At 54.9% G+C, this 27,418-nt stretch overlaps 1 protein-coding gene and 1 long non-coding RNA gene across 2 annotated transcripts; both read left to right on the plus strand.

Moving 5' to 3' along the window:
• Positions 1 to 1,253: 1,253 nt before the first annotated feature.
• LOC121495919 lies at positions 1,254 to 7,084 on the plus strand. Its single transcript, XR_005989076.1, has 3 exons — positions 1,254 to 1,394; positions 6,011 to 6,099; positions 6,893 to 7,084. It is a non-coding gene; the product is annotated as an uncharacterized LOC121495919 (long non-coding RNA).
• A 469-nt stretch (positions 7,085 to 7,553) lies between these two features.
• Positions 7,554 to 26,648, plus strand: LOC121487891 (basic salivary proline-rich protein 2-like). The gene is made up of 3 exons (XM_041749994.1): positions 7,554 to 7,672; positions 7,977 to 8,737; positions 26,521 to 26,648. Exons 1-3 carry the CDS (start codon positions 7,554 to 7,556, stop codon positions 26,646 to 26,648), a joined length of 1,008 nt encoding a protein of 335 aa, XP_041605928.1.
• The last annotated feature ends 770 nt before the right edge of the window (positions 26,649 to 27,418 follow it).

Consider the following 27,418-nt stretch of genomic DNA (forward strand, 5'->3'; position numbering starts at 1 on the left):
TTTTGAGTTACAGAGTTTAGGATTTGGAGATGTCAGAGGTTTTGGGGGCCGACTTGAAGCCGGGGAGCTTGCAGGAAAGAGAGGCAGGCTTGTGAGTCCTCAAGGCCTGCTCGGCCTCTTTCTGAATGTGTGTCCTTTGACAAGTTACTGAACACTGAACCTCTCCGAGCTCCAGCTCCCTTTTCTTTAAAGCAGGCATCATCAAACCTACTCCACGAGGTTGTTGCCAGGATTGCGAACCACACGCATTCGAAGCCTGGCACACACCAGGCACTCAGGAGGCGGTTCTGCAACTATTTGCTAAGGTGGTAAAGCAATTGACCACAATGCTATTGAGGATAGCCAGCTCGGGCCAGGCTCTCTCTATGCTTGTTGCCGGGGAGGCGAGGGCAGCTGGGGGTGTCTGGGTAGGAAGCACGTGGGGTAAAGACAAGAAGAACTGGTGTGTGCTGTGACCGGTGTCACAAAGAATACAGAAGAAAAGCACTGACTGCAGATGGTGCATGAGAGCGCAGGGGAGGGCACTGAAGTTTTCCTCAAATTTGAAGGATGAATAAATCTCACCCTTCAGGAGAAAGGCAAAGGAGATTCGATTCCATTGAGAGAACCATAAGGACAAAGACCCAGGGGCCAGGGTGAGAATTGTGACCTGGTGGATGCGGCTGGACGGGCCCCAAGAGTCCAAGCGGAGGGAGTCGGTGTGGACGAGGGAGGGTGGCTTTGACCCCAAGGGCCGGCCAGTCTTTGGAAATAGCCACATGCAACACCTCACAGCAGAAAAGCAAATTTAGAAAATAATGAACTTTGCTTCAGTTTACTCTTTTCTTCTCAAAGTGTTGCTTCATTATTTGCTAAAAAACCTTTTGCCTTTAATAAAGGTCACTGGCAAATGAAAAGTGTTGGCACAGAGCTAGGCTCCTTGGGGTAAAAGGAAGAAATTCAAACATATCTGAGGAATGCAAGTACCTCCCCGCTTACTAATGGCTTAACGAACTACTGCTTTGGCCTTTAACCTGGCGGGCACCCCGAGCCCCCAGCTGAGATCCACCCTCATCGGGTTGTCAGTGCCCCGGACACACCGCAGTTACTGGCTGCCAAAACTGTGCCTGAGGACAGCGGGTGGGGAAGGGGGTTCTCAAAGTGTTTCACTCATTCCAGGTGATTCAACAAATATTTGCCAGGCACTGTTCCAGGTGTTCGGGGATGAGGGCTGAAATAGGACAGGGCTCCTGCACACCTGAGGCCTCATCGAATTAAACTGGCACTTTGTGGCTAATACCCGCTTCTCAGGTGAGAAACACTCAACCATCCCGACAAAGGGGGTGCAGCGGTGAGAATGTGGCATTTTCAAGTCAGACGACTTCTGGGCTCACATCCCGGTGACTGGCACTCGGGTGAGTGACTTCTTCCCTTTCAGGTCATCAAGAGTAAAGTGGGAGACACAGATTGTTGTTTTCCAGGATTAAATGGGATCAAGAAAGTGTAGTGCTCGACATCAAGGCTGATAGAGAAAAAAATCCCTCAGTAAATGATAATCACCGGTATCAGTGATCTTTGGGACAAACTCCAAAGCTAAGTGAAGTGAGCCAAAAAGAGGCTTTACTGCGGTGAGAGGCTGGTAATAAAATTTAGGGGAAAATAGTCCAGACCATACTTCAAAACCAATGAGAAGGAAGGTTCCTCTGGGGCCAGGATTGGGCTTTGCTCTTCTCGTATCTCTGGCACCTAAGCACGTAACACACCTTGATAGTGAACTCTGAATGAACGCTTCTTAGCTCTCGGCCAGGACCCTGGAGAGAGAGAGGTGGGTGGCAGACAGTTCCAGGAAGACACCAGTCCACGGGTTACTTTGGCCAAGAAAGGTCGACAGAACCTGGGACATCATCAGGAACTGGGTCATTTGTGAAATTAGCAAACATAGCATGGAAACCCAGCAACACATTTCTGGAAAGAGTACAGAGAGCAGAAAGTTCAGGAGACACCAGACTGAGGGCAAGGAAGCAGAGGAAACCCTTGGGGGACCGTGCCCCCGAGGGCCTGGAAATCTCCTTGTTCCACGGTTCACGCTTTTGACCTTAACCTTCCTCAGAGGCTCCGTGTCGCTGTGTGCCAGCAGCTTAGGTAGTTCGCTCTTGCATTCCCAGGATGCTCGGGATGGTCTCTTCCATCTGACCAGGGAAGGGACAGCCAAGGTCACAATGAGAACTTCCCAATGGCCAGTCTAAGAGAGCCAGGACACTTCTTTCCCGGGTTTTGTCGGGGGGAGGGGGTGGGGAGGGACGATTCAGGGAGGCTTGGGCAATGCTTCATCCTCATAGGCTCACAGATTTAGAGAATGTTACAGCTGGAGGGAGCTTTGGTCCCCCCCACACCCCCCCCCCCCCATCGAGAGAGAGTCCCAGGGCCAGGCAGTGATTTGATCAATGAAGCTGGGACTAGAACCCACACCAGCTGGTCGGTTCACAGATCGGTTCACACAATTTGCAAATGACTCACGCATATTATCTCCGAGCTCCTGACTGAGACATCCAACTGCCTACCTGACATCTCTTTTTTGAACATCTTAAAGGTTCCTCCAACTCAGTACGTCTAAGCCTGAACACTTAAGCTCCACCCGCCCAGATGAGCAAGCCCAAGCCCGGGACAAACCCACACACATTCTCTTTCTCGCACTCCTCGCGTCCCATTGGTTACCGAGTTCTGCTGATTTTATCTCCTAAATGCTTCTTTAACCGCCCCCCCCCCCCCGCCCACTTCCTACATCTTTATCCTGATGCAAGGTACCCCGACCTTTCACATCCCAACTAGTGCAATAGCCACCTACCTGCTCTGGGCACCTGAGCCCATTTTGGCTCATTCCTCACAATGCAGCCACGTGACCTTTGCAGAGCACAGACCTAGTCGTGTCACACACACACACACCAGCTTGGGGAAACTTCAGTGGCTTCCCTTCACCCTCAGGATCAAGTCAGAACTCATTAGCGTGGCTCCCAAAGCCCTAGGTCACCTGCCCTCATGTCCCGTGACACACGCTCTTCCTGCCTGCACAGCAGCCACAGCGACTTCATCCAATCCCACGCCACAGCCAGCCACTCCAGCTGTTCCCCTGTAACGAAGTGCGCCCTTTCCTCCCTTGGCCTGGGGAACACCTTTCCATCCTTTAGATTCCAGCCCAAACTCCATTTTCTCAGAGTGGGTCAAATCGTCCTATGTCACATCCTTGTAGCACCTGTCACAGCTCACGTTTGGGGAGTATCTGGCGAATGACGTTTCCTCGCTGTCCTGTGAGCTCCATGGGAGGAGAGACCATGTCTAGTCAGGCCCGAAGCGCATCGTTCAGTGCCTGGCACGTTCGAGGCACCCAAACATTTGCTCACTGGGCGAGGGAATGAAGGAATGCTCCGCTTCTCAGATTCTCTCCAAGGATGACACGATGAAGAAAAATCACCACGCGTGTCCACAGATGGGCTCCTGTGCCTCTTTCTGAAACAAGATGGGAGGTTAGACAGTGAGATGCATGTGGGTTCGGTTGTGTCACAAAACTTACGCCCTAATCATTTCCTTTATACGTTCCTAAAAAAGATCACCATGTTCTGCTAAGTGGGAGGAAAAGTGGACCAAAGTGCTGTATACCCTATGACTCTACTCCCATTTTTAAGCATACTGAAGACAAATAGAAGCCAATAGTGATATAGGAGTGACCTTCCTTCCTTTTTTCCTCTTTTTTTTTTTTTTGTAAACTCCCCATTATGTATTACTTGACAGAGAAATAAAAAGTATAAGAGCATTTCTGAATGATTCACACACACACTCAATGGTTTAGGAAATGGAAGGCCATGTGTTCAGATACCCAAGAATGGAAACCATGTTTCCCCTCAGCCTGGGGCCTTTCTGAAAGTAGAAACCATTTCACTTCCCCTCTTTATTTCTCCCTGCACCATCTTCTTTCCACTTCAGCCAGCACTCTTAGGTCCAAGTGACAGAAAACCAACTCAAATTAATTTAGGCAAAAAGGAAATGTAGGTGCTTCCATAGCTGGACAGTTGCAGGCATGGACATGGACGCTCTCAGAGCTCAAGGGATCTTGAGGCCTCGGCTCGCCTCCCACACCAGCAGATTCCTATGTGGTACGAGCAGAGAGTTTTCTCTCCTCCCACCACAACAAAAGTCCTGACACTGATCCCTGCACCAGTGGCTGTGGCCGGGTTGGGGTGGGAGTGAAACCTCTTACTGGCCAGGCCTGGGCCAGGTGCTAACTTCTGGCGATGGGACCTACAGGAATCGGACCACAGGTGGGTGATTCAGAACTGGAATGCTTTTTGCCAGAATAAGGGGAAAGGGGCGATGGGCAGGCAAAACAAAAGGCGACCAGCACCCACTGAGCCCCCGGCTCTGCCCACAGGATGTGCTCAGCCCACATCACTGACTGGCTGACCTCCAGCTGGAACCATCTGGGCAGGGAGGCAAGTGGAGAGTCGGGCAGCAGGACCTCACTAGGTCCCACATCAGCTGCTGAACCTCCATCTACTTCCATCTGTGCCAACAGTCTCAGCTGAACATCCAGAGGGAGGGATTCTGAGTCTGTGCACGTCCCAGAAAGTGATGAGGAGGTGGAGAACGATGTTTGCCAAGTCGCATGGAAAATTGCCCTTGAGCTTCTCCAAACACTGTATGCCCAGGAGGCCCAGCTCACTAACCGGTAGAACTGGGGCCCAGACTGGCCAAGCAGGCCACTCAGGATGGCGGGGAGGACCTGGTGCCCTGCCTCCCTCCCGGCAGGCTGGGCCCATGGGCTGGCAGGTGCCCAGTAAGCGCAGATCAAGCTCTCAGGGATAAACCTCTTATGCAACCCTCTTATGGGGAGGGTGTCAGATGAAGAGGAAACATGATTTATGGGTTTGGGACATTCCCAGCCCGACGAGAGAAAAGTAACAAGACAGGATCGAGTCTGTATTTTGGGGCATCAGGCTCGATGCACCCGTCTCTGTCAGAGAGACAGCATGCTAGCCACCTCCGGGCCAGGATTAGGTTTGCTCCACACCGTCTTTGCTTGCCTTGTCCACTCTATTATTTCTGGTCCTGTGGTTCCAGCCCATTCTGACCGCATAGGCTGGTCCCCTACCCACCCCACCCAGGAGCCCTGACACAGCGCCCGCCCCTGGTTAGAGAACCCTGCCCTCTCACTGGAGCCCAGCCCCTCATCTGCCTGGAAGGTACCATCAGGCAAGGCTGCTACAGGCTCTCTTGGTGGAATCCCTGCTGGAGGGAAAGGCTCCAGGGAAGCCTGAGCCCAAAATGGGGAGATTGTTTCCTCTGGGGGCCTTCTTGGAGGGTTTTCTGCAGCCTTCACCATTCCCAAATACTCATCACTGGGACTGGGAAAAGGCTGGTACAGGAGAAAGTGATGGAGAGCCGGGGGTGAGAAAGTGATGGAGAGCCGGGGGTGAGGAAGTGAGAGCAGATGGAGGCAAGAATCTGAAAAGACGGTGCCGAGCAGCCCTGAGCCAGCCGGGCAGATGTGGGCTACTGAGTCACCCCCTGCTTGACCATGCCCTGGCAGCTTCCGGGAGAAACCGGGTCTGGCACTGTCTGAACCATCAGCCCACCACTGAGCTCCTGGGGCCTGAGGAGGCCAGCCGTGAGCCAGCCTCCTCCTCTTTGCCCCTCTTCCTCTGTCCCCCACTTGGCAGTACACTCCTCCCTGCCCCCTCCTGTGTCCCCCCTTTTTCCTCCTCCTCCTCCTCCTCCTCCTCCTCCTCCTCCTCCTTCTCCTCCCCTGAGCTGGCCTCCTCTCCCACAGGTTAGGAGAGGCTGGTGCCAAGCCTGTCTGTGCAATTTATTGCCAGTGTTTGGTGTCTAAGATGGGCAGGCACTCCCGTGGGGGTCCTTCTTGATCTTTTTGCTGCCACTGAGAAAGCGGATTGTCCCGTTCCAGGCAAGTTCTTAATAAACATTTAATGAATGAATGGATTAATGAATGAGCATCTGTTATCTGATTCGAACCCCACAGCAACCTTTTAAGGCAGCCGAGACAGTTACCATGAAGTGCCATGTATAGCTGGGGGAAACTGAGACACAGAGACATGTGCTCTACACAAGGTATGCAGTGGCCAACTGGGGTCAGAACCCTGTTCTCCCAGCATCCACGACTGCACTATCCCAGACCCACTGCCTGTCCCTTTCACCCTCCTGTACCCTGTCAGCCACTCCTTGGGGTTTAGAGAGCCAGACCAGGGCAGTGGGGTGGGGTAGGAGGCACAGGGATCCTTTGGGCCATTTGCACCTTGCTGGCTCTGGGCTGTGGGGACAGTCAGTGTGGGAGGCTCCCTCTGCTTGCTGTGTTGGCCTCCTCCTTGGGTCCACAGCATTCTGCAGCATTCCCTCCACACGGCTGATGCCGAGAGAGGTGGGGGTGGGGGGTACGGGGCGGGGGTCAGCCTGCCCAGCACAGTCACATCGAGCCCCACTGCAGTTAAAGTGAAACCTGGCAGGACTTGGCAGTGACCTTTGACCTGCTGGCAGGCAGGGGCCAGATTAAAGGTTAAGTGACCTCCTTGACTTTGGGACTGTGGGGGAATCAGAAAGAAGTAGGATTCCCTGGGATTTGGAGGTGGGAGACACTAGACTACTTTCCCATCCCCACTGGGGGGTGGGCCGTATGGTCCCCGCAGCAGGATTGGGGGAGATCTGGCTCCCTAGAAGACTTGAACCTCGGGAGGTGACTTCACAGAAGACCGCCTGGAGGTGCTGGGGAGCTTTCTGGCCCTCGGAAACCCACGAGGGATCCTGGGCACCAGTTCCTCTGCCATGAGGCCCTGAAGCTGGTGGAGGAGGGTTAAGGTGGTTGGTTACATGCTTCTCACTGTCAACTAATTTATCTGATCTTTTCCAGAACAATTGCGTGGAAGGGAGCTGATAAAGGAGTGATGGTCCCTGACTAAAGCTACTAGCCACACGCGGTAATTTGAACTCAAATTCGTAAAACGAAATGAAATTAAAAATCCCTCAGTTGCACATTTTGAACAGCTGGAGTGCTAGGGAGCTACTGGATTTGACAGCACCGATACGAGACATTTCCATAAACGCGGAAAGTTCCACTGGTCAGGGCTGGGCAAGGGGCTGACCTCGGCTCCCTGAATAACCTCGCAGGCCCCTTTGGGAAACGGGCAGGGGTCGGATGTTGGGGGATAGGTCATCGCGGCCGGGAGGGGTCAGGCTCTGTGCGGAGGCGCCACCTCCCCAGTCACCGTCACCCCGCTCCGGGCCCGTCCAGTCCAGGCGGGCGCCCCCTGCCGGCGGGGAGCCGCAGGGCGAGGGGGCGGGTGGGGGCGGGGTGGGGGCGGGTGGGGGCGGGGTGGGGGCCCAGCCCAGGATGTGGGCGGGGAGGCCCGGGCCGCGGAGGCCGAGCACAGCGCGGAGCCACGGGACCCCGCCGACGGCGGCCCGCGCCCCTCTTGCCCCCGGGTCACCCGCGCCCCAGCCGTCCCCGTTAACCCGGCGGTTAATTATTAATTTCTTCTCCCGGCTGGAAGCGAAAGTTCCACGGGATTCAGATGGGGAGGGAGCCTCGGAAGCGCACCCAGCCGCTCGCCTTGCGGCGGGAAGCAGAGTTCGCGGCAGGGCGAGGTCAAGGGCGCCGGGCCGCGGCCGTGGGGGAGGGGGATGCGACGGGGTGGGGGAGGGGATGCGACGGGGTGGGGGAGGGGGTGCGATGGTGGCGGTGGGGGTGGAGGGAGGGGAGGCGGTGGGGGCGGGGAGGGGAGGCGACGGGGTGGGGGCGGGGAGGGGATGGGGGGTGGAGGGAGAGGAGGCGATGGGGGCGGGGAGGGGAGGCGGTGGGGGCGGGGGACTGGAATGGTAGGGCTCTTTCCTCCCCCCCGCGCCCTCCTCCCCGGCCACCCCGCCTGGGGCGCCACTCGCCGGCCCCCCCCCACGACGGCCCGCCCAGTGCCCGCTCCCTGGGCCCGACTCCGCAGGGCGCTGCGGCCTAAACGGCTGATTTCGGCTCCCCTCGGCCGGGAGAACGAGCCCGCGGTGCTGCGGGGAGGGCCCGACGTGTCGCGGCTCACAGGCAGGGCGCGGAACCGAACCCGGGTCCTGCAGGCTCGCAGGCCCGGCGTCCCTCGCGTCCAGCCCGGGATGCGCGCGGCGTGGAGGCGCGAGGGGCGGCGCTGCCCGGGCCGGCCCCGCCCCCCCAGCCCCCCCCCAGCCGCCCCCCAGCCGCCGCTGCCGCCCCAGAACGTCCCGCCCACGCGGCAAGCGGCGCTGCCGAGGCTCCCTCGGGCCGAGAGCGGTGGCCGGGTGGGCACGCCCCGGGGAGCCCCCCCGCGACCCCGCGACCCCGCGGCCATCCCACCGGCGGCCCAGGCTTCGAGGCGCTGGTCTCGGGCCGACAGCCCAGGGAAGGAAGAGGAGGGTAAAAGTCACCCTGAAACGAGGCTGGCCGTCCCGGGGAGCAAGGTCACGTTCCCCAGGGAGGCCCCGGTGCAGGGGGGCGCGCAGGTGCCCCGCACCCCGGGGCAGGGACCGCGGCAGGGACCCGGCCTCCTGGAGGCCGTCCGCGCCCCAGCACCGTGCGGGCCCCGCGGGGCCGAGGTTCGCAGGGAACCCGGGGTCCGTCCCCCTCTCGCCACGAGATGTCGCTGCTGCTCACAGGTAGAGGGCCCCGGGCCGGCTCGACTCCGGATCCCGCTTCCTGGGCCGGGGCGGCCTTCGGTGTGTGACCCGGCCTGGGGCGGTTGGAGGAGCGCGGCCTCTGGTCGCCCTGCAGGCCCTGCTGCCCCTGAGCTGCTGCTCCTCGGCGGCTGGTCCCAGTCACTCAGCTGTCACCCACCTGCGGTTCCCACCCTGCTACCTAACTCGGGCAGGACCTGCATTCTCTGAGCTTCCAGAGCTTCTGTTTTCCCCCTTGCAAACTGGGGATAACAGTCCCCACCAGGCAGGGTTGTTAGGAGGCGAAAATGAGACAGTGTCTGGAAATGTGTTTGCAGAGGCAGAGCAGGATGTGTCACGGCTGCTGCTGTTTTAGGCCCTTCGCCTCGGCTGCAGACTGTTGAGATGCAGCTGGTTCAGGGTTCCATCGTCTCTTTCTTCTCTGGACACCCGATTTCTCTCCCCGCCCAGAACCACCATTCAGAGACCCAGGGAGAGCCATGCCAATGCAGCATACAGCCCGATAATAAGCGTCCAGTTCTCATGCAGCACTCCCGGTGTCCTGGACCTTGATTTATGTATTATATTGAATCCTCACACAACCCTCTGAAGTAGGTGCTATGAGGGACAATGATAAGCACATTAAGGCACAGAGGGATTAAGTCATTTTCCCAAAAAGTTAGAGAGGGAGACAATCCATGAGAGGCTGCTAACTCTGGGAAACAAACAAAAGGGTTGCAGAAGGGGAGGGGAGTGGGGGGATGGGGCGACTGGGTGAAGAGCATTAAGGAGGGCACACACACAAAAAAGGAGGGTACGGGATGAGAGGAGCACTGGTGTTATACTATATTTTGGCAAATTGAATTTAAATGAAATTTAAAAAAAATAAAATCATGGGGATCCCTGGGAGGCTCAGCAGTTTAGCGACTGCCTTTGGCCTAGGGAGTGGTCCTGGGATCTTGGGGTGCCGAGATCGAGTCTCATATCAGGCCCCCTGCATGGAGCCTGCTTCTCCCTCTGCCCCTGTCTCTGTCTCTGTGTCTGTCATGAATAAATAAATAAAATCTTAAAAAAAAATCATTTTGCCAAAATCATGTAGCTAGCAAGTGGTAGAGGCTGGATTTGAACTCAGGCAGCCCAACGTTGACTCAACATGGCCTATCAGATCTGTAGGCTTTAGCAGTCTTCGAAGTCTTCGACGGTTTCCTTGTTTGCAATATAAGAAGTTCCAGGGGGGATCCTTAGGTGGCTCAGTGGTTTAGCGCTGCCTTCGGCCCAGGGTGTGATCCTGGAGTCCCTGGATCAAGTCCCACATTGGGCTTCCTGCATGGAGCCTGCTCCTCCCTCTGCCTGTGTCTCTGCCTTTCTCTCTCTGTGTGTCTCTCAGGAATAAATAAATAAAATTTTTTAAAAATTAAAAAAAAAAAAGAAGTTCCAGGTCCATCTTACTCATCTCCTGCCAAAGTCTGGAATCAGCGTCTTCTCCAAGAAACCCTCATAGTTTCAGGGATAAATGGCATTTCAAGGCCACAGTCGGGGCCTTAGTATCCTTTTTTTTCTTTTTTTTTTTTTCTACTTAATTTGATCAAGTATTAGTTGTATTTCAAAAAAATGTAAGTAAATTTAGTAACCGATGTACTGAATGCTTACTATGCATCAGGCAGTTTCTGGAAGAAAGGTGGATTATAAAGAAGCATAGTTTATTACTACCAAGTTTCAGGACCCTACAAGAAGTGGAGGAAGCTCATTCTAGAGCATTTGGGCAATGAGGCCTCAGTAAATCCCTGGGGGCCGAGTGGCACCGCATGTGATGGGTAGGATAACCTGGTCTCCCAGCTGGAGCCCGAAGCTCGAATGTCTCAGTGTGTATTTGGCTGGTAAGGGAGACATGTCTGAGTTCAGGATGATGCCAGGTAATGAGGGCAGGTGACTCCTGTTGCCACGTTTACCAGCCTAGGTGGCCCTGGGGACTTAGGGCAGGCAGGAAGATCACAGTTGAGCTTTCTGAGCAACCTCTCCAAGGAGCCCCTCAGGTGTGGCGCCTGACTTCTGCATAAACAGGTAGATGTCTCGGGGACCAACAGAGAATTCTGAACAGTGTCATTGGCCCTGCTCTACCCCCACCCATCAGACAAGGTTGCTGGGGGTGGTTGAGTTTGCACCAGTGAACAAGGATTGAGGAAGAGGTATAGAAGAGGAGCCCTGGGGGCTGCCCACTGGGCAGTTTTGTGCACAACAGAGGTCCGGGTGCATGGGATTGAGAGGTGTGTGCCTAGGGTTGGCTCCACTTCTCAAAGGCCACGGGAATAGGGCCCCAGCCACAGAGCCAGGCTCCATAAGAAATAGGCTCCTTTCCTGTTCCATCAGCCCAGGGGGCCCCCGACCCTGTGCAGCCAACCCCAGAACCACAAGTGACAGCTCTGGCCCCTGGGATGATGCAAAGGGCCTGGCCTTTAGGGTCTGCCCGTTTGAGCTCTGAAGCTTCCAGCAGTTACTGCCTGAGTGTCGGGTATCTCATTGCAAAGGGAGACACTCAGAACACCATCGTGGGGCACCTGTGGGAATTTCACGGGGGGATACGTCAGTGGCCTTGCAGAGGCTGCCTATGATAGACTCGGCCCTTTCTGGTCACGGCATTAGAGAAACCGAGAACCTGTGTGACAGGCGTGGGTGTCTGCACAGGCCCTGGAAAGCCAAAGACCTCTGGGAGCCAGGCCAATCCCTTGCAGGTGTGAAGCAGCCACCATGAGAAGATGAGGGAGCAAAGCCGAGGGCGAGCGCCCAGCAGCAGCCGAGCTGTGACTGCCAGTCTCGCCTCACGTTGCCTTTACACTTGGGCTTGCACAAGCAAATAAGGGCAGATGTGATGGTCTCCCCAAGTTTCAAGAGAACGCTGAGGGTGAGTCTGAGCCCCAGAGGGGGCTGAGTCTCACAGGGTACCCAGCTTGGGCCCTGGAAACAGCATCTGTCCAGCCAGGGAGCAAAATCTGTCTCCGGAGACACTGCCAGGAGCCTTGGGGTTTGGTCTAGGAGTTCTGAGAGAGGTGATGATTCCTGCCAGGACAAGATGAGACCCTGGCTGGACCCCTCTCCACAGCCAGAAGCCTGCCCCCTGGGACAGGTCTGTGTCGGCTCCAGTAGAGTCTGTAATAGGGAGGAATGAGAGAGCCAGTTCACCGCCTTGCTACCTCTCGCAGAGGTAAGGTCTGCAACACTAGGGTGTCTTTTGTTAGAGCTAAGGAGATTGGGGCCATGGGCTCTGTCCCCGAATGTGCCAGTGAGGTAACACAGAGACACTGACTCTGCGGGGTCTCCAAACCTGGGACCAGCTGCTGGCCATTGAGGGGGCTATTCTGAGCAGGGCACTCCCTGGATAAGCCATGTTACATATGTACCTGCTCTACTCCCTGCAACTCTCCAAGGAAGGTATTATTGCCCCAAATTATAGCTGAGGCTCAGAGAAGATCCAACACAAAGCTGGGACTGCACAGCAAACAAGCTTTGGGTCCAGGTCTGAAACTAGAGAGACACGGGTCTTTGAAGAGCCCCACTGCTCATCCATAAGGCCTCCCCGCCTCAGTGCCGAGCTCCCGTGAGGACGAGAATGGTTCTGGGTAACTCTTCCCAAACACCAGAGAACAAATGGTTTCTAAGCCTTTCTGGACTCAGGAGATGAGTGCGAGGACTCCCCACAGCCCCAGCACACAGGAATCTGTCCTGCACTCCTCCTTGGGGTCTGGGGAAGGAGGACCCATATTTGTTAATAAAATGAAACAAAGGACATGGAAGTGTCTTGTAAATGGCCAAGTGGTAGGCAATGCCAGGGTGTCCCAACCTCCCTTCCCTCCCGGGATTAATGACTCTCCAGGGAACTATGAGGTTGGGCCTCTAGGGTTAATCCTTCCTTACTGAAGTCCTACAGCAGATTGATCAAGCCCCGCAATCACGGTCTCACACCACTTGTTTCCACCCACAGTGTGGACCAGATAGTTTAAAGCTACGCATCCCCCGAGAGATCGCTTCCAACTTTAGATCCAAGCAGACACTTTTGTTTTCACAGATTTAACTGCTCCGTGCATGTCATTTTTAGCCTGCACAGAAAACCAAGACGGGCAGGGAGTCTGACTCTGACGACCCTTTGAAGAAATGTGCAAGCTCAAGAGCTCTACAGTCTCTCTGAGCTTCACGTACAGCAAGAAAATAGTGAACCGAGTGCAAACGGAAAAGCCACTCTTTCCCTTCAAGGGTCCTTTTTTAATATTATACTCTGGTTTAAAAGGGCGGTGTAGCCCCAATTCGAATCCCAGCACACGTACAGTCCTCTTCTTCGCCTCGGCCAATACGTTGATTCCAGCACAACACTGGACTTCTCTTGGCTGCATTTTCCGTCTCCTCGCCTTTCTCCACGTGTACACTCACCCTGGTGGGTCCAGCTGTTTCTACAGGATGGGAAGCTGGAAAGCGAATGTTGGCATAAATATTGTCTTACGCTGGGTGAAGTCTGGCCTGTTGACGTGGCTTATTTGTAAGTGGCCGCCCCGTTGGTGGACAGCTAGATTGCTTCCGGTATGTGTCAGGACAAGCTTTGGAATCCTAGTTTTTCAATTCCTGTTTCCAATTTCCTCCCCACAAGGTTTGCAGAGATTCCAGGCAGCTGGCAGCTCCCACCCAGAAGGGAAAGGGGCCTCTTGCCCCAGTGAGAAGCATGTTGGGGCTTCGACATTGCTTTGTAGCCCTCTGGGCCTTGATTCTCTGTGGCCGGTTGGACGATTGGACAGCTCTGCTCTTTTTTTTTTTTAAATTTCATTTATTTATTCTTGAGAGACACAGATAGAGAGAGAGGCAGAGACACAGGCAGAGGGAGAAGCAGGCTCCATACAGGGAGCCTGATATGGGACTCGATCCCCCGTCTCCAGGACCACGACCTGGGCCGAAGGCGGTGCTAGACCGCTGAGCCTCCTGGGCTGCCCTGCTCTTTTTCATTCCAGACTGATTGTTTGGCCAGAGGAGGTTAAAGTGCTTTTGTTTCCTCTTCTGAGGAAAGAACCAAGGGCACAGGTTGAAAGAACCCCTGGGGAGCCTTGCTGCCACCTTCTGGCAATTTCCAGCAGCCAACAGAGGGTCTTACACAGGCCAGTTGTTCAGCCTCAGCTGATATCCTGACTCTTTCACCAGCTCTGGACTTCAGATTCAATCCCTACCCCTCCTGCCCCTGGTGTCCCTCCTTAATCGGCCAAGTATATCTATTTATTTGGAAGACTGCTGAAATACCTCCTCTTCCAAGCAGCCTTCCAGGATTATGCAAAGAGCAAGTAGTATGGAATTGCACCCAACACACACACACACACACACACACACACACACACACGCCCCACCTCCTTATTGTCTCCAGATAAAGCACCTGTAACACAGAAAACGAGATGTGTTTGGTGCTCAGGACCAAGGCTGAGGGTCTGTGTGTCCCGGGGCCTCTGTCCGATTTGTGGATGCCTTTGAGGCAGCAGTGGGCAGCGGAGGTTTGGAAGAAATGGGCATAGGTTATTGTGTGGCTTTGTTACCCACCTGCTGTGCTGTGTAAGCAAGTCGCTTGCCCTTTGGGAGCTCAGTATCTCAGCGGGTGTTCAAGAGACGGGGTGTGTATGGTATGGGAGAGCGTGTGGGGGCTGGGAAGCCAGGGGCTGCCCTCCGGGGTGTCCCTGGATCTCTGCGGTGCTGTCAGTCCAGGGGCACACAGCCTAGCTCCCCCTCCTGTGGCTGGAAGCCCCCGGGGGCACCGATGGGCCTGCCTTCTCCACCTCCTCCCTTGGCACCAAGCCCGGGGCTGGTGCCACAAAGTCCCTGCTTAGTGACCCTTTGCTGGGGAGATGCATGGGGGCCTGGCGGTGCAGGGAGGCGGATGTGGTGAATGAACACAGAGCACTTGGAGTTCCCCCAGGGTTCGGGTACGTTCTGGCTACTTATGAGTCTATCATAAAGGACCTTGGGGGAAAGACTTCCAGAAAGAATTGTTCTTGGGCCTTTGCATGCGTCAGTAAGGCATCTGCTCTAACTTGTGGGGAAAGATTGCACTGGATCAGCCAGTCTGTTGTCCTTGGCCTGTGTTCTCTGTAAAAAGCCACTGTGGGAGAAGGCACCCTGCACGACATGGGATCCCCACGGAGGTCGGGGTCACTCAGACCCGAGGCCTCCCACCGTGGCTCACCTGGCAGTGTCATCGAATGAGCCAGCCTGGCCCTCGGGGAGGTGCTGTGGGAGAGGCGGCCCAGCTACGTGGAGGACGGCTGTTCAGGAGCCAGCAGGGCAGGGGGCCCAGGCGTCAGAGAGGGGGCCTGGCAGTGGCTGAGAGGAGTCGATGCACTTTGCAGTGCAGGGAGTGGCGAAAGCCACGCCCTCTGTTTGTCCACTAACCCTTCAGTACACTCTGGTTGAGGGAATAATTCTTCTGGGGACCGAGGCTGAGCCCGGGGTTAAGGGTGGCACAGAGCAAGAAGTGTCTGCATGCTGGGGTGGCTGCCCAGGGGGTACTGGTCCTGTCCCCGTGCTCCAATGGCAGGGTCCCCTGCGCCACCTCCCTGTTGCTAATGGCTCTTCCCAGGCATCACACTACTTGACCTCTTGGTGGTCACACAGCACCCCTACATTTTGAGTTTTCCCTTCTGACTTTTCTAGAAGCAGAGCCCGGGACAAGGACGTGGGGGCAGATCCTGGGGCTTGGGGGGAGGCAGGAGTGAGGGCACAGGAGAGTGAGATGGGAAGGTGCTAACACATCAGCCTAGGGTGTGGTAGCAAGGCCACCGTCCCGGGGGCAGCAGGTGACCTTGCTTCCCGAGGGGGCCCCTGGGAATTGTGACATCACACCTCTGAGAACCGCTGACCTGATGCATGGGAGTCTGGAGCCTTTCTCTGCCAGTAGGGTGCCCTGCCTGTAGGGTGAAGCCTGTCCCCAGTGACACCAGCCGCCCCACGCTTGGGGACGGCACTTGCAGGTGGGCCCAGCAGGCTTCCGCAGCCTCCGGGGGTCGTGAGCTTGAGCTGGGAGTCTCTGGCTTGCAACAGAACTGCCCTTCAGAGCTGCGCTCGGAGCAGAGGCGGGCCACGGGGGTGTGATGGGGACACCAGGGGCCTCACGCTGCCATCCCCCAACCCTCCTTCCTGCGGTCTCTCTGAGGGTGCTGCCCGGGGCCCGGGGCCCGTAAATACCTGCTGACTCTGCTTGACCTCCACTCCCTTTTCTAAACACTCACGTGTGATTTAATACAGCCCAGAATTTTGCCAGGGCCCTGCGATGGTGTCAGAACACCGGGGAGACACAGCTGGCAGTGGGGGCTTACTTGGGTTCCCTGTGTTGCTCTGTTTGGGCCTGGGCGGCCAGCAGCCGGACCACGGGGCTCCCGGCTCCCTGGCACCCTCTGGGCCTGCTCCTCCTGGCCTGGGGCTCTGGCCTGGGCTCTCCTCTCTCTCGTGGTCCTCTATGATCTGGGTTTGCTCACCTGTGCCCCACGTTGCACCTTCACCCTGCCCCTGACAACCCCCAGATCTGTACCTTTACCCAAACCCTTTCTTCCGCCCGTGGAGCTGGTCACTGGTCTCTCCCCTGGGAGTCACACAGCCACGTCCACGCAGCCAGAGCCGGACCCGGCTTCCCCATGGGTGTCACGTCTCACCACCGTCCAGGCCAGAGTGCCCGAACAATCCTCCCTCTCCTTCCTCCTGGTAGGCAGACGGTGGACTAACCGCCGGCCTGCTGCCTTTCGTTGCTCTGGGCTCGCTGATGTTCATCCTTGGGAACTGAGTTTGGACTCTATGAAGATCCTGGACGCCTGGGTGGCTCAGCGGTTGAGCGTCTGCCTTGGGCCCAGGGTGTGATCCCAGAGTTCCAGGATCGAGTGCCACGTCGGGCTCCCTGCATGGAGCCTGCTTCTCCCTCTGCCTGTGACTCTGCCTCTTTCTGTGTGTTTTTCGTGAATAAATAAATCAAATCTTCAAAAAAGAAAAATAGACGCTATGAAGATCCACCTGTGAGGTTCAGGTCCATGTGTGACAATCCTGCCACACGGTCACACCTTCTCCTACATCTTTCTTCCCAGGCCCCAGGGCATCCCCTCCACGGACTCTCGTCGGCACCCACCCAGAGGGCTCACAGCACCCCGGGCCACTTCAGGCCACTTCAACTTTATCTCGCTCAGTGCTACCTGCCAGGTGCCCTCCTCCCACAAGTAGATCCAGGTTGAACAGAAGGGGCTCCCCTGCTATCTTAGGCCTACCCTGCCTGCCCCCCCGGTGTGGAATGCCCAGGCTCCCCAGCCACCCTCTGACGGCCCCCGGCTCCACCCGCCTCCCCTCCCCTCCCCTGGCATCCACCATTCCTGCCTGGCTTACGTCTGTGGCTTGAGCAGGTCTTTGGACTGTGACAGTCGTCTCCTGGGGCCCTTTCGGGTTCAGGAGAGCCCAGGGGCAGGTCTGGGACATTCACTTAGACACCAGGCTCAGGGTGCTCTCGCCATCATCTTTAAATTATGTGCAGGAGGGGATCCCTGGGTGGCTCAGAGGTTTTGCATCTGCCTTTGGCCCAGGGCGTGATCCTGGAGTCCCGGGATCGAGTCCCACATCAGGCTCCCTGCGTGGAGCCTGCTTCTCCCTCTGCCTGTGTCTCTGCCTCTCTCTCTCTCTGTGTGCCTGTCATGAATAAATAAATAAAATATTTTTAAAAAATAAATAAATTACGTGCAGGACAAACGTGCGTTCAGCATGGCTTGGGCTCCTGGCCCTTGAGGAGCTCTCCCGCTGCGGGGGTGCTGAACCAAGTGCTCAGGAACCAGAGTCCAGCCCAGCTGAACCTCATTATTTGAGGTAATGTTCTAAAAGCTGCTGCAAATGCTGCCTTAGCAAATACTGAACAATTGTTTCTGGGGGAACTACAGGGTTAGGTTCCTAAAAGTCTCTGGTCATGACATTTTTGCCAAGCAATCAATACATAACCTAGTTTTATGTGTATTTCTGGTTAAAGACACTTTATTCATATAGATTGTTGATTCGTGAACACCGAACTCAGGGCCAGCAGCGCTATAACTCATACCTGAACTAAGCTCGTATATTTTCTCCATAAGGCACGTTACAGCCTTCTTGTGCTTAGGAACCCGACACAGCACTGTGCTTGGGGCCATTTCAAACAGAAATCACCAAAAAAAAGCCACCAAGTGTGAAAAGCGTGGCACTAACTAGACCGTGAAAAGGACACTTGTTTACTGTGTGAGAGCCGAGACAAGAAGGCAGAGGGTCGCTTTGTTCAACCTCAGCTGGGAATGTGTTTGCCAGGCGAGTCAAGTTTTTCAATGCTTTGTGAAGGTCCAGAATGACCACAAAAGTGCTGTGAGCATTGATTTGGGGAATAACAAATTTTAGCGAGTCGGAAAACTTGCAAATACGGAACCTGTGAGTAATGATGATCGACTCTATGTATAGAAGAAAGAATGAAACTTCAGGGAGTGGAGAGGAGGGAGCAGCTGGGAAGACAGGAAAACTTACTAGGGTTTCACGATTGAAGCTGAATTTTGGGGGATAAGTAAGACTTCCCCAGGCAGGGGAACTTGGGGGCAAAGGGGGCCTCATGCACAAAGGCAGAAGACAATGTGGAGTGGATAATTAATTTCTTTGGGATGAAGATGGGAAATTTGGGAAGAAGAGCTCTGATTTCTAGGGGACCAAGGGACGGTAGAAAGGATCCACATCCATTCCCCGCCACCCCGCCTTTTTAAAAGATTTTATTTATTTCTTTGACAGAGAAAGAGCACAAGCAGGGGAAGTGGCAGAGGCAGAGGGAGAGGGAGAAGCAGACTCCCTACTGAGTGTAGGGAGCCCAATGTGGGGGGTCGATCCCAGGACCCCAGGATCATGACCTGAGCCAAAGGCAGACGCTCAACCAACCAAACCACCCAGGCACCCCCATCCATCCCTTCTCACAGGGCTTTCCACTAGTTAGGGTCGGGCCAACCGCAGCAGCAGAGAAACCCCAAATGGCTTGCCCTAATACATTTCTTACATTTCATGGGTGATTGGCAGGTGGCCTTCCACATAATTTAGACCTTGGCTCCTTCCAAACTGCGGCTCCACCGTCCTCAGGGACCTGTGTCCTCGCTGCCCATCAGCAAGTGGGAAAATACAGAAGCTGACAAATCACACTGGAGGCTTTCATAAGCCAAGGCCTTGCAGTGGCACACACCCCTTCCACCCACATTCCGTCATCACATGGCATGCCAATGAGGCTGGGCAATGAGGCTGGGTAATGAAGTCCCTTTGTGAACAACTGCTTCCCAGGAACGTGTCTACACTCGGGAAGGGGGCATGAAGCTTTGGTGGACAGCTAACTTTTTCTGCCACGGGCCCTCGGGTCAGTCTGTCAAAACCCAGGACGGGATCTAAAAGAAGTCAGCAGTGAGTGAATTCCATGGAAATGGACCTTCTGTCTGGCACAGAGTAGGTGGTCAGTAAACACTCTGTGAGTGAATGAATGAATGAATGAATGAATGAATGAATAATGCATTATGCCTCTCTCCTTAGTTTCCTTTTGTTTAATGTATTTGAGACTGAACTAGGCTAGAGGGAGGAGGCGTTGGGAAAAAAGGACAGAGAGAGGGAGAGCCTGGGTTTAAGCAAGCCAGCCGGGAGGAAGGGGGGTGCTCTCATGTTTCCTGTAGTCGGACACAGTGCTGCCTTGACCTGGAGAAGGAACTGGGGCCATAGGCGTGGAGAGAGGGCTGCCTGCAGAGAAGGGGTGCAGTGAACCCAAGTGCGGTCTCTATCTATGTACATTATGTCAGCTTAATCCAATCTCATTCAGGATTTGAGCCACACAGACCTTCTGCAGGACTCTGAAAGCCCAGTGCACGATGGGGTGGTTAGAAATGGTTTGGAATGGTCCCAACAGCCTGGAAGGAAGCCAGGGAGGAGGGAGCATGAGGAGCACCCCCATAAGGACAGCCTGACATCTGGGGTCAGAGACTTTCTCCAATCTCCCCCTGGTTTTTAATCTAGTCTTGGGCCCAGCAGCTTCGTAATTCCACATCTCCAGTTTATTAATCGAGTGCCATCTGTGAGGCAATGTCATGGGCCCCACTGGTGTTTCTCTGTTTGAATGGCTGCTGAATATTTAACTACGCTTCAGCAACTTCCACGGATGTCAAATGAGAGAAGAAAACAACCACCACCTTCTCTCTCTAGAACAAACTCACACTCAGCATGGATAATCACAAAGCCTCCACAGGCTAACAAATCAAAATAAATTAGCAGTCAACACAAACGCCAAGCCCTCTCTGAGTTATGGTGTCAAGGCTGCAGGCAGGGGAGAGAAGGAGGGAGGGGATGACTGCCTCTCCTGGTCACAGGCTTCATTGAAAAGTGCAGGAAAGGAGCCAGCTGTGTCAGGAAGGATGACACACACACACACACACACACACACACACACATACACACACACACACAAAGAACCCGGTCATCTGTGTGCATGTTCCCCAGAGTCACAGGTCAGGAGACCAGAAGCTCACCCCTTGCTGCCATGAAATCTTCCTTTTGACCGCTGACAACATTGACCCATATGATCTCATTTACATTAATTGTGTGTATGTGGGGGGGGGGTGTCTTTGAGGGGAGGTATTAAGACTAATGTATGGTTTTAGAAAAGGGATGAATTTTTTCATTCAAACAGAAATCTTTATCTCTGAACCCTAATACTATCCTAGATCCCCACCCTCCTGCAAGATGCATCTGTGTCGTGCCCCCTAATGTCTGGTGGGTGCAGACTGGGCCACACTGGGCTCCTAACCCAAATAGCCTGCAAGTGATAAAGTGTCCAGAGCATGAAGACAGACAGGAGGCCCACACGCAAGTGTGGGATCCCAGAGAACACCCACCGAAGGCTCCCACCAGCCCCACATGTTACCTCTCAACCTCAACATCATTCCCTCTTCTCCCTGGATTCTTTCCTCTGCCTCGTCCCCTCCTCCAGAAGGTCAGCAGAACTTCCTGCACTTGAGCTTGCCTTGAGGGAAAGAGAGAATCTTGATCAGCAAAGAGGAAAACACAAGGATGTGGGGAGGGGGTGGAGGCAAAGGTGAGGACCTAGCTCTTCAGGCCCCAGCCCCCAGATGCCCCCTCTCCAGGAGGAGGAAGTAGGTGGGAAGAGGTGAGCAGCACCAAATGGAATCATCTGTCCCCAGTGGGTCTGCTCCTCTGCTGGGGCCCCCTGCACCCCAAGAGCACAGGGAGGAACGCCAGCGGGGACACAGGTGCTCTGGCACCACCTGGGTCTTCCCAGGCGTCAGTGTCAGGTCAGCCGGGCTCTCTGCAGATAATACAGCTCCAGGTGAAAGAGGCTTAGGTGGGTCTCCATGGCAACTGCAGATCAGGGGCTGGCCCGCTGCCTCTGAGGTTCAGGAGGAGCTGCTCCAGCCTCCCAGGAGGCGCACACACACACACACACACACACACACACTCCACAAACACCAGCCCAGGCTGGATCCCTCCGGTCAGGGTTGTTTTCTCTCAGCACAACTTCTGAGAGAGACAGAGAGGGAAGAGCATAAGCAGCAGCCAGCAGCAGAGGAGCAAGAGGGAGAGGCTTAGCACATAGTCTTCCCTGCACCCCGCTCTCCCCCGAGGCTCTAATCTCCCCGGCTGGGAAGCAGAAGGCAGGCCCCCCGCTGGACCTTTCACCTCCGGAGAGGCTGACCTCAGCCAGGTAAGAGAGTGGTCTCCCCGGGAGACTGTGGCTTCACTACCCGAACCCTGGAAGCAGCAACCTGACCTGGAACCTTTTAGATGGTGGAGCAGAGGCTGGGCCAAGCCTGGAGCTGGGAGGGGCGGCTTCGGGGCTATGGCTGGTTGGGGACAGCCTACTGAGCAGTCTGAGTCCAGGGCCCAGATGGCCTCAGGGAGGCCTCATCCGTCCTCATCTGTCCCACATGGGCCAGTGGACTCCCCAATATCCTCGGGGCCGTGACCTATCCTGTGGGAAGCCATAGGCCCACCTGGTCTGGAACCAGCAAGCCCCAGCATTTTCTCTTCTGCTTTGATGGAGAGGCCCCGGGCAGGGGAAAGAGAAGTGAGACCCACCAGAGATTCTCTCATGGATTTGAGAATTGGGATTCAAGTACCTACTAAGTGCAAGGTGCAGAGTCAGGCTCTTGGGACAGGGTCATGACCAAGCCACAAGGGTGATATGGAGACCTCATTCTAGGAGTGCTGATGACACACCCGGGAGAGTGGCCTGGTTGGAGCAGTGTGCGTGTGCTCCAGGGAGAGGATTGGGCTTGGGAAGAGATGTCTGAGCTGCAACCTTTGGATCAGTGTAGAGTTTCTTGGGGATCAGCTGTGCCCCTGTTCCCTGCCCCACGTGACCATGGTCAGTTGGGCCTGAGCACTTAAGCCCTCCTGGCTGTACCTCTGCCTTAGAATGGAAAGAAAAGAAAGAAAGGGAGAAAGAGAGAAGAAAGAAAGAAAGAAAGAAAGAAAGAAAGAAAGAAAGAAAGAAAGAAAGAAAGAAAGAAGAGAAAGAACAAGGAGTGTCATTCATTCATTCATTCATACATTCAGGAACCACTGATCAAGTGCCTATTACATGCTGGCAGATTCATCAAATATAGCTGTTGTCCTCACTGAGCTCATAGCTGACTGAGGGAGAGAAGGAAACAACCAAAAAAGTGAGAAATCTCTGTGTCACGGATGGTGGTAGGATAGGCCCTCCTGCCATGCACCAGCAGGCGCCCAGTTCTACCTCAGTGGGGGACGGGGGAGGGGGGGCAGCAGGCTGCAGCCAGGAGCTGACCCCGCAGGTGAGCTTTAAAAGAGGAGCAGGCCTTTGGCAGGTGGCTGGAGGCCCACAGGTCAGCAGGTCAGGCTGAGTCACACCCGGCTTGGTGGATTACCGGTTCCTTTTCTAAGATGCCAAGAAGAAATAAGGTCAATTTGAAATACGTGAAGTTGGCCTTGGACCTTGGCAAAAACAGGGCTGGAAGGAAGGTCAAAGAGGGGAGCATTTATTCTCTGCACCTGTTTTGAGGCTTCTGCCCAGATAGAGCTTCTGGCTTCTGCAGAGCCACCCTCCCTGCTCTAGGACACCCTGGGCCATTTGGGACAGCCTGGTGGAGTGGCTGCTCCATGCCCATGGGCCTGGGGGGGACATGTGAGGCAGCCCTTGCTCTGGCCAGCGGACACCCAGCGCAGCTCTTAGAGATCTGCTCTGGAGGTGGGGCCTGGGTGCGGCTCCCTTTGTACTGAGACGACAGCTTCCTGGCCAGGACTCCACCCTCCCTCCCTGTTGGCCATGGGGCCAGTGGCCTGGGACTCACCAGAGGCAGGTGAACCTCTCATGCCTGGTGCAGGGGTGTCGGAGCCTTGCTTCTACCTCTAAGGGCCCATCCCTGATTGTTCCCACCACTGGGACATGCCCACTCCCCTCTGACTGCTAACTGCCTGGAACCAGACTCCTCTTGCCCTTGAGCTTGGGGATGGTTTTTCTAGCGCATTTAACGAGCCACAGCTGGTGTCTCCGAGGGAGCCATGGAAAAGGCACTATCCTCGGGGATGTTCAGAAATAGGCTGAAGGAAGAGCTGGGGGTGGGGTGGGGGTGGTGGGGGTGGTGGGAGGGTTAATGAAGAGGAAGGAAGGAGGAGAGGGAAGAGCAGTGAATGGACGAGCACTTAGCTGAGTGATGCCTAAAGGCAGAGAGAGCATGGGAGGGCTTTCCTGCTGGTGGGGGTAAACTGAGGCTCCCCACCCGACTTTCCCTTCACCCAAGGGGGCTCAGATCTCCCAATGCCATGACCAGAAGCCAGGGGTGGGGCAAGGCCAGGAAGAAGGGCGGAGACAAGTTTGCACCAAACCACGGGGTCCTTTATTTTTTATGCTACAGACCCCTTTGGAAGTCCCTACAGCCTCTGGACACTTTCTTAGCAAAATGTTTCTAAATGTGTAAGATTCGGGTCAGAGGGCTAGGAAAGAAACCAGCTGTACTGAAATGTAGCTATTTATACATTTTTTAAAAAAAAAATCAATGTGAGGTATAGTAATACATGTGCCTCTCCACCAACACGTGAAATAATGAAATCTAGTGGCAGGTTTACGGTAGTGATGAGCATAAAGCATATTTCAAGCATAACAGCTTTCAAGCGTTATGAAAATACCTGTGATCTCCGCTGGAGGTGAACTCACAGGTGCCACCCCTACTTCTGTGGCCACGGCTGCGTTCACAACTGCTAGAAATTCAACATTTCAGTTGAAGTTCCTGAAAATAAAGATGGGATGGCTTGGGTTTTTGGTTTTTGTTTTGGGTTTATTTTTGGTTTTGTTGTTGTTGTTTTCCCCTTCTTGAGTTCATAAACTCAATGTCTTGGCTCATCTATAAAGCCCTCATGTGACATCCTTCTCTGATCTTCACAGTCCTGTGAAGTGGGTACCCTGACGACTCCATGTGACAGATAGGGGGACCGAGGCTTGGCCCAGTGAAGGTGGCTTGGCGGCGGCTTCCTGGGAGCTGCCATCGGCGGAGGGCAGGGCGGCCGTGGCCATCAGGGCGCTGGGCTGGGATTACAGCAGTGGCCTTGGGGACAGTGGGTGGCACCCCCCCACCCCGCCGCCCAGCCCGTCTCCCTGTCCTCCTGCCCCTCCTGACCGGGTGCTCCTTGAGGGCACCCAGCTCTCCCACCTGTGTGTGGTGGGGCGGCAGGTGGGAAGGGCCGCAGCCCCCCCCCATGCGCTCCCTCCACACCCACGCGCGGCAGTGGACAGATGCCACCTGCTTCAGGCAGGTGTGATGGAAACCGCAGGCAGAGGCCCTGGGGACACAAGTCCAGCGGGTAGAATGGGTTGGGAAGGCTTCCTGCAGAAAGTGAGCTTTGAGCCGGATTCCCACCCCCAACTTTTTATTTTTAAATTTTATTTATTCACGAGAGACACAGAGAGAGAGACAGAGACACAGGCAGAGGGAGTAGCAGGCTCCATGCAGGGAGCCCGATGCCCGGATCTGGGACTCAATCCTGGGACCCTTGGGATCACGCCCTGGGCCGAAGGCAGATGCTCAACCACCGAGTCACCCCAGGCGCCCTCCCCCCAACTTTTAAATTGTGACCATGCTCCAAGATGCAGGGGAGTGGGAAGACTAGTGCAGGAAACACCCACAAAATCCACCCCCCAGAAAACAACCGTTAATAGGTTACTCTGTGTGTGTGTGTGTGTGTGTGTGTGTGTGTGTGCCTGCATATGTGACATTTTTCTGAACAACTTGAATGGCAGATACTGCAGATTTCGTGACACTTCAGCTACATTGATTGCCTCCTAAGTTGGGCTATTTGTCTACACTCCTTTACAACCGGACACACTACTTTTATACCTAAGAAGATCAACACTCAATCTCTAACCTTCAGTTCATATTCAAACGTCCCCCAATGTCCTAATTGTTTTATTTTTTTTAAGATTTTATTTATTTATTTATCTATCTATCTACTTATTTACTTATTCATGAAAGACACAGAGAGAGAGAGGGAGGCAGAGACACAGGCAGAGGGAGAAGCAGGCTCCCCGCAGGGAGCATGACGTGGGACTCGATCCCAGTACCCCAGGATCACACCCTGAGCCAAAGGCAGACGCTCAAGCCCTGAGCCACCCACGTGTCCCATCCTAATCTTTTTTTTTTTTTAAGACTTTATTTATTTTTTCATGAGAGACACACAGAGAGAGGTAGAGACACAGGCAGAGGGAGAAGCAGGCTCCATGCAGGGAGCCCAATATGGGACTCGATTCCGAGACTCCAGGATCATGCCCTGGGCTGAAGGCAGGCACCAAACCACTGAGCCACCCAGGGATCCCATCCTGATCATTTTTTTTTTTTAATTTTTTTTTTATTTATTTATTTATGATAGTCACAGAGAGAGAGAGAGAGGCAGAGACACAGGCGGAGGGAGAAGCAGGCTCCATGCACCGGGAGCCTGATGTGGGATTCGATCCTGGGTCTCCAGGATCGCGCCCTGGGCCAAAGGCAGGCGCCAAACCGCTGCGCCACCCAGGGATCCCATCCTGATCATTTTAAACGAGGATTCGATCAAGGTTTGTGCATCGGAGGCAGACTGTAAGTCCTGTTGAGGGAATGGGAAGCAGGCATTCATCATGGGAAGGTTCCAGAGTCACCAGGTGTTCCCAAGACCCTGCGGCGAGCTAGGCTTTGCCACAGAGGAAAGGGGCTTAATTCAGACTTGGGGGGCGGGGAGGAGTCGAATCCAAATTGTGCGAAGTGCCCAGAGAAGACCACACTTGCTGTTCTGATGAACCTTCTGGGTGTCTGTTGGACCACCTTGGCCATCACGTTCTTCCCCAGGCAGCCACAGCACAGACTCACGCAGGGTCAGGTCCTGGGGATGCCGTGGGCTCAGCCAGTGACCTCTGGCGTGTGTGGCCAGCCCATCTCTGTCCGGCTCTCCCTCCCTCTATGCCTCTTTCCCTCTCTTGCCCTTTTAAGAACTTAATCAGACCGCTGAAGAGCCTCCCAGGACAACAGCTGGCACCAGAGACAGAAATAGCTCCAGCAGAAACCTTGTCTCTGTCAAAGGCTCCAGCCCGGGGAGGGCAGGGAGGGGGTAGAGAGTGTGGGGAGAAAGGAGAACATTCAGCACCTGCCCCCTGCCCCCAGCCCCTGCCGTCTGCCGTGGGGTCTCCAGATGCCAGCTCGGGTCAGGAGCACAGCCTTGCACCCAGGGGAGAAGGGCCCCTGCCCCAGGTTGCACTTTAGACCACCCTTGGGCCTTCTTCTGGCCTCACTCCCCTGGGGCAAGGAGTCTGGGGGTTGGGAAGATGTGCACACCCTGAGGTCACTTCCCCTCTAGATCAGGCCTTAGATTCTGAGATCCAGAACTCCCTGCCCAGACAGCCTCCCCCCACCTTCCAGAACCTGAGCAAGCCTCCTCCGGGGCCCAGCCTCCTCAGGGTGGGCGACATCGCCACTGTGAACTAGCCCAGGACTCAGGGTGGCCAACAAGTGGTTGTTGGTAGGCATGTGGATGGGCCTTGGATGTGAAGGCTGGGGTGTCCCCACATTTTTGCAGGCCCCTCATGGTGTGAGAAGAGAAGGGGGACCGGCTGAGAGCCAGAGCTTGTTCAACCCATGCCTCCACATTCTAGTAAAGAACTCTCTCCTGAGAGTCTAAGAATTCTGTTTATCTGAGCCTCCACGTTGTTAGGAAGGTACAGCTGACAAGGAAGAAAGCAAAACATATTTTATTTCATAGTTTGTTGACCTAATTTGTAACATATAAGCATTAGGCACCCGGAAGGCGACGTTCCATGGGCAGCACTGCCCTGGCGCCCTAGCAAACGTGCGGTGCCCTGACCATGCCTAGAGTGGCTTTGCTGCCAATATTTGGAGACCAGTTTGATGTGGAGATAAAAGCTGTCTTCGGTGCCTCCCGTCCTCCCTTTCTTCTGTATTTCCTGCCACAGGAGGACCCTCTATGGCGAGCTGTTCTCTCGCTGCCTCCTTCCAGCTCAAATGCAAATCCAGACCAAGAAACAAAAAGACACTTTGAGGAGATCATGCTTGACCCAAGGATGGGTCCCTTAAAATGGATCTTAGGAAGAGTGAGAAGTTTTGGAGGGGGAAGGGACTCCCTAGGGAGAGTTCTAGCCCAGCTGTATACAGAGAGAGAGAGAGAGAGAGAGAGAGAGAGGCCTCCAATGAGGCCTAAAGCACCACATGGTAACTCCGCTCATCACCCTGGGATTAAT

Source organism: Vulpes lagopus, chromosome 1 (genome assembly GCF_018345385.1).
Source record: "Vulpes lagopus strain Blue_001 chromosome 1, ASM1834538v1, whole genome shotgun sequence".
In the NCBI taxonomy this organism is placed as follows: domain Eukaryota; kingdom Metazoa; phylum Chordata; class Mammalia; order Carnivora; family Canidae; genus Vulpes; species Vulpes lagopus.